Raw genomic sequence first — 7,545 nt, forward strand, 5'->3', positions numbered from 1 at the left:
CACACATTCGCATATCTGCACACACATTCGCATATCTGCACACACACACGCACACACACACGCACACACACGCACATACTCACAGTAAGACACTTACAAATTAGCTCACAGACAGCAGCACACGTGCGCTGGCAGACAGAGGAGCACACACACTCGCTCAGACGTGGCTGCAGGGTGTGTTATGTAGCACAGCTCCACTGGGAGAGGAAACAAAGCACTAGTAGATAGCTAGCTTAGCTACTGTTAGCTACCAGCTCACACAGCTTTCATGTCTGGCAGTCGCCATGGAAACGCCTCCATAGCAGAAGCAGCAGCAGCCACCGTGCTGATCTGTCACACACTCCTCACACACTGCTATCATCCTTTAAAATGTGTGTGTGCTGGCAACGAGAACATTTAATTCCTTCTGTGTGTGAGGTGACTGGGATTTGCCTGGAGTGACACACAGACGGAGAAGCAGGAAGATTTAGTTTTGAATACAAACTGTGTTTAAGCTAATCGCCTTCTCTTTTACCCCAAATTCACACCAAAAACACTGTGTCAGCGACTCGCATACTCTACGTAAAAGACTGTCCGTCCAATCAACACCCACTTTATTTAGATGCTGACTGAATGCCAGCAGTTGGGGGGAGCCGTAGAGCTGTGAGGAGAAAGTCTCTCCACCAGAAATACCATGAAACTATCGGCCTGTCTGGTGGACCAAATGAGTTTCGGTACACAAACCAACTGCATACCAGTCAGAACTTGAGTTTGCAAACCAGTCAGTCAGTACATCAGTCACAGACTGTCAGTCAGTAAACCAGTAATGCAGTCATCATAAAGTAGGCCATTTTAAAATCCATAATTCATTCTGAACTGCTGTTACTGACAGCTAAACCACTCTTCATTCAGAGCCAGATGCTGTGTGTGTGTGTGTGTGTGTGTGTGTGTGTGTGTGTGTTTGCATGTGTGTTTTCAGTACAGTATGTAACCAGGCCGTGTGCTGTCTCTCCCCCCTCCTCCTCCAGTCTGTCCGGCTGCCCCATTGCTGCCGCAGAGAAGATGGCGAAGGTCCACGAGAAGAGCCACACGACTGACACCGGCAGTAAGACCAATCAGACGTCAGACCGTGTCCTCAGGTACCTCCCACACTGAATCATCTGACTCGAGTCAGACCCACTTTAAAATACATTTTAATAATAATGATGTGTTTTGTCGCTGCAACCTCCAGTTGTCAGATATTGATGAGGGATGCTGAATGGTGCATTGAAATCTAAACCTATACTAGAAACACAAAGCTTAACTCGTCTTGTTTCACTTGAAACATTTAATACATGAACTTTTCTTAAATCGGGGATGCTGAATGGTGCAGTGAAATTCCCCAATGTGCAGCTACTCTCAACGTTTGTGAAATCTTTGTGAAAGATGCTGATTATATCATTCAAATCTGAGATGCTGAATGGTGCGGTTAAAAATTCCTGCATACAAACCCCCCCGGCATCTTTCGCCTCTGGTTTCCTTTCAGGCCGATGTGTTTCGTCAAGCAGCTCGAGATTCCTCAGTACGGCTACAAAAACAATGTTCCCACCAGCACACCGCGGTCCAACCTGGCCAAGGAGCTGGAAAAATACTCCAAGACCAGCTACGACTACACCGGCTACGACAGCCAGCATGGCGGCTACGGAAAGAGAGGCCCAACAACCAAGTCCCACCACGGGCGAGACACCTCCCCAAAGGGATACGATGGTAAGAAAACTGAACGCACATCAACAAGCTGATCTGAATTGTAAATCATCAGTCTCACAATAAAATGTGACTATAATTTATTTAGTTATTTGTTTCCTTTGTTTAAAGGACACAGTATTATTGTTTACAGGCATTTGTGCTTCTTTTTATTTAGCTTTCTGGTAGAAGGAGATGCTGTGCTGTTGATGCTGCATCAACAGCACAATACTGAAATTTAAAGAAGTTAGAAGAAGAATCAACAAGAAGAAATAACAATGGGATTTATCTGAAAAATATGTTACACTCAGTCTTAATCCCATTTCTTTTTTATTGATATGCCAAATTCATCACGTCTGGTAAAAATGAAAAAAAAAATTGTAATTAAAATTCAATTATCCATTTTATTATTTTTATTATTGTCTTTTACTCTTAATCCTTTGTCTTTTTGAAGGGAATAAAACCTGTAAAATGATCCTACTATGGGGGATTTCTATTCATTTTCCTATTCTAGAGAGAACATTTTGTACTTGATGACAAAAGCTTGACAACACACACACACACACGCTCAGTACAGTGTATTCTCTTTGTTATAGCACTGAAAGCGCCGGTGTTTTTCGCCTCTCCACATGGCTAGAGTGAAAGCAGAGCAGAGTTATGGAAATGCCAAGCTAAGAGCCTGCCTCCTCTGAACAGTGGATGGAGGGAGGGATGGATGGAAGGAGGGAGGGAGGAGGTGCAGATGGAGGGATTGTGAAACAGGAGAGAGATAATGGAGGCGAGCCCTGTTTCTTTGGCTGGGAGCCATTAGTGAGACGCAGGCAAGAGGGAGGTTTTTAGACGAGGTGTCTGCGCTCCCCTCCGTCACGACTCCCTCCCTCCTTTCTAACATCCTTCCCTCCATCAGCATCACTCCAGCCTGCTGAGCCCCGATTCACCATCACACCAGCATACAATCGCTAGTCTTTCTCCCTTTTTCTTTGTCTCTACAGATTCCTCTGGTTCCACCTCTGTCTGTCTTATTTTCCCTCTGACTCTCTGTGTCTCCTTTTTTGTTGTCTACAAATCGCATGAAAAGCCAGAAACCAGCAATGTGTTAGTCTGTCTCTCAGACACTTGGACTTCCCTACTCTGTTTGCCTCTCTCAGCCCCCACGCCTATTTGCTTCTACTGAAGACATAAATCTTCAAGTATGTAGTTTCCCTTTTAAAAAAATGCGTCCAGAATTTCCTAAAACACTGTAGTTTTCAGCAGCAGATCACTACACATTTGGTGCTCTTGTGAGCGTTTGGGACAGCAGGATGGTGTATGTGGGACTGATGGTTCTGGTCTTAATGCAGAATATTACCAGACTTTCAGTTTCTTTCTTTTTCTTTCGATTTTTGCATATTTTAATTGAACTTCAGTTTGCAAATTTAGATCCACTGTAACAATCCATCTGCTGCACACTTTGCACTTTGACCACTAATCTAACAAACCAGCCATACATGTGTGTCTCCCCCCAGCTAAGCGCTACTGTAAGACGTCGAGCCCGGCCAGCAGTACGACCAGCAGCTACGCTCCCAGCAGTAGCAGCAGCCTGAGCTGTGGAGGAGGAGGTGGTGGTGGAGGAGGAGGAGGTGGAGGAATAGGAGGAGGAGGCGGAAGCAGTGCCAGCAGCACCTGCAGTAAGAGCAGCTTCGACTACACCCACGACATGGAGGCGGCCCACATGGCGGCCACGGCCATACTGAACCTGTCGACGAGGTGCAGGGAGCTCCCGCACGCTCTGGGAGGGAAACCCCAAGACCTGCTGACACAGGTAGTCTGAGGCGGTGTGCGCAAACACAGCACGTCTGCCTTCATACATCAAATTCACACACAGGAGGGGCAGGAGGGAAAAAAAATTATATTACAATAATCATCAGAATGTTATTTTGACATGTATGGGATGTACAGTAAAGTATTTAAAAAAAGACATGGTAAAAGTTTATTTATCACGGTGAGTTTTTATAGGAGAATTCAGGTTTATTACAACTTTAGTCTTGTTTTTGTTGTTTTTTCTTTCTTTTTTATCAGTAATAATAACATTGTACCCACCAAAGAGATCTGGGAATGTGATGAAATCACTAAAAAGAAGTCTGACAGATTAAGAAATGTGAGCAGTCAGACAATCAGACAGGTTAACAATTGATTTGGAAGGGAAAACGAAGGTGAACGGTACATTTTTTAACTCAAACTCATGTTTTGCACATCCAACAATTTCAGTTATTCAGTCAACTTTGACCTACTGTACTTAACATTGCTGTTTGCACACTTTCCCTGTGCAATGAGGGATCGTTACCAACATTTCAGGTGCGATCACTTGCTGTTTAACCTCTAAATAAAATGGTTTAGATGATGTGGATAAACTGTTTTTTTCCATGTTTCCAGATCTCAGCAGTCAACTTGGTGAGTACAAAGTTATTATTTCTGTTAGAAATGATGGACAAAAGTATGAAAATAATAACAAGCGTTCTTTTATGTTGAATCTGGGAACTAAAACTTTGGCAAACCCAGATAGATAGTCTGATACTGGTTCACACTAGAGCCTGACAGTTCCTGACATTTTGAGGCACATTGACACTTATATTGTTAGTATACTGTCTCAGCCGATGCTTTAGCCAAACATTAACACAATATGTCGTAAGGGTATTCTCGGTTGCCTTGAGACATCAAACTTTTAACAACTGTTACTAAGTTGGGACATGGAGTTTGAAAGACGTGGGTGTTAACAAGGAGGATCTAATGATTATGGGAATTATAGGACCCAGTTTTTTCAGAGCTTCACTCATAATATGGACTAAAAGTCTGGAAATTTCGGCCTCTGCTGCTTTAATTTTAACCATTTTATATTTAAACTTTAACTTGTGAGTTCCCCCACTGTATGAAAGTGCTTAATCAACCAACTGCACCAACCCTCAGTATTGTCACACATAGTTTCATCTGCATTACATCTGAGATCATCAGCTCTTTCCCTGCCTGTCTCCATCAGAGTCCGGTTGGCGACATGGACGACAATGGTGCGGTGGATGTGGCCGGTCAGCCCGGTGGTCCGGAAGGCAGCGGGACGGTGTTAACCCCCCTGCAGCCGATGTCGCCCCAGCGGCAGGCTCTGCTCAGCAGCCGCTGCTACCAGCTGACCGAGGCCGACTGCTGGGACCTGCCCGTCGACTACACCAAGATGAAGCGGCTGGGAGACGAGGACCACAAAGAGGTAACAGGAAGGTCTATGTCACAGAGTTTACATTAAACAGACACAACAGAACTTACAGAGTTTAGAATCAATAGATTCATCGCAGGGCTTTAGGGTTAAAAAGATGCTGTTCATGGAGTTTACAGTTCAGTTTGGATTAAAACCACCACGGAAGTTACAGTTAAGAAACTTCATGGTATACAAAGTTACATCATTTACAGTTTACACACAATAGAGACACTGCAGCTATTTACACTAATAGTTTACAGTTTACAAGTTACAAGTTTACATTCAACAAAGTCACCATGTATATTACTACTGTTACTACTAATAAATGCCACTATGAACTGCTAAAATATAAAGTTACAATATTTACACAGATTACAGTGAACAGAAATGCTTCAGAAGTTGGACGTAGAGAATTAGTTTACATAATTCACTTTTTACAGGTTGAGTTTGTAATTGAATTCACACCTTTGAGTTGTAAAGTTTAATTTGCAGACTTTGTAAAGTTTACAGTTTACATTTGTACTGTTGACAGAAGTTAGATTAAGTATTAACACTTTTGTTACATGTTATATGCAAATTATTTCTTGAAGGTTTCCTGGAAAAAAGGATGTATTTTATTACTATTATATACATTGTTAATTTACTTTTTAATTTAGGTTTAGTTAGTTGTGTTAAAAGTTGTTGATTGCCAGAGGAATTTCCTTTAAAGAACTACTCCAAGTAAATATTCATTCAATAGCCATTAATTATTGGAAACTTTATCGTCATATGTGTTGAAATGTTTGTTTGCTTGTTTCCCATTTATGCAAGGTTTTGGTAACAATTAGTTGGAATTAATTAATTTGAAATGTACAATGTCTGTTTTAGCTCTGCACTATAAAAGTCCAGAGCTCATACTTTACCAGATGTACAGTGAGAATTCAGGGTTAACACAATTTATAACTTTAATTAACTTAAAACTTATAACTAATACCTAAACATGTACCTAAGTCTACAGTTTAGAGTTTACAGGCATCATATTGAAAAGAGGTTTATATATATAGAACTTATTTACAATGACGCACATTAATGGATTCTCGTGGTAATGTGTATACCACCGGTTCAGTTCAAACTGTTCAAAAGTTAAGTGATGTGGAGACAGAGAAAATCACTTAACTCTAAACCTTAAAGCAACCTTAAACTTTTCATTTGAAGATTAATGTAACATATGCTTTGAATAAGACATGAAAAGATACAAAATTAAATATTGCTCATGCTCCACACTCTGCCCTTACAGTTTATGATTAAGGTCTATAACCACCTAATTTGATATATAGTATTAATATGTCCTCTAATCATGCCAAGTAAGGATAATTTGAAGCATGAAATTGAGAGATTTAAGGAATCCAGAGTTTATATTAAAGGGTGCACGCATAGATTAAGAGATGATTACGCTCTATAAGCTGTTTAAAGGGATGCTTGTCCCCTGATGCATAGCAGAAAAACACCATAGAAGAAGTTGTGGTCTTATTCTGCGAGGGCGTACTTCTGGTTGCTAGTACGCATAGTTTTTGCATCACTTTACATACATAAAAGGGAATTTTGTAAGCTTAGTAGAGTCCAGTGTGTTTGCATGTACACCTTCGCTAACCAAAGGCATGAAAATGGAAAGACAGTGCTTGCCAAAGTTGTACATCACCACTAACTTGTTGTTGTTATTATGTTGTTACCCTAAAGCCACCAAATAGAAGTAGTTCAGTGCAGAAAGCAGCCGAATAATGAGGGAAGGCCAAAGACAAAGATAGCTGCTGTAAAAGAGGAGCTTGCTTTATTCTTAAGTTAAATACAAGGTGTTTTAAAAACCTAGATATAAAAGAAGAAAATGTGTCACAGCCTGTGCAGTGAGGGTGTTTAAACGTCCTAAGTGACAATCAGGCAGCATTTCTTCAGAGGATCACACAAAGAAAAAACAATAAAACTCGTTATTTGCTGAAAGAGAAGAATAAGACACATTTTCAAGCGACTCTCTCTCTTATTACTTACTGCAAATCAATCAGAGACAAGAACTGTGTCCGAACTCTCTCCCTCATTTACTCATTCATTACTCCCAATATAATAGACACACACTACTTTGCTCTATAGTCATTTGCATCGTTACTAACGGCTGTAGGGTTGTTAGCAGAGGGTAGCGTACGTGACATGGACAGTAGTTTTTTTATTCCACTGTGGGGATTTTCGAGGGCACTATATAGCACATTTACACAGTCAGAATTCGGACACTTAAATAAAGGGGATGAAGTAAAATGCGGCGCACTATATTGCTGATATGGAGTGATTTCAGACACAGCCAGAGATTTACTTTGCATATATCACACTGTTAGTTCTCTTTAAGTGCCCCTCCACTCAGAAACATGCTTCTTGTTCCTACAGTTGGATGTTCGAGCATCACGGTGCAGAATGATGTAGAGTTTGACACTAGAAGGATGTTTTCACATTAATCTGCTGAAAGTGGAAAGTTTCTCTGAGCTCACTGAAAATCTGATTTGGTCCTGGTCCTGGTCCTGGTCCAGTGTGCACCTTGTTCAAGTGTGATGTATAGACTTGAAGCCAGCAGTGCACACACACTGAGAATGGACTTCACA

At 41.3% G+C, this 7,545-nt stretch overlaps 1 protein-coding gene across 1 annotated transcript in view; it reads left to right on the plus strand.

The window, feature by feature from the left end:
* The window catches only part of myt1la (myelin transcription factor 1-like, a), a 63,205-nt gene that overhangs the window by 41,737 nt on the left and 13,923 nt on the right, over positions 1-7,545 (plus strand). The window contains exons 11-14 of the mRNA XM_035678087.1: positions 1,008-1,118; positions 1,505-1,725; positions 3,207-3,502; positions 4,715-4,936. Coding sequence (XP_035533980.1) covers positions 1,008-1,118; positions 1,505-1,725; positions 3,207-3,502; positions 4,715-4,936 — 850 coding nt within the window. The remainder of the gene's footprint in view (positions 1-1,007; positions 1,119-1,504; positions 1,726-3,206; positions 3,503-4,714; positions 4,937-7,545) is intronic.

The sequence above is a fragment of the Morone saxatilis genome, unplaced genomic scaffold (genome assembly GCF_004916995.1).
Source record: "Morone saxatilis isolate NCDOM2014 unplaced genomic scaffold, NCSU_SB_2.0 Contig7, whole genome shotgun sequence".
NCBI lineage: Eukaryota > Metazoa > Chordata > Actinopteri > Moronidae > Morone > Morone saxatilis.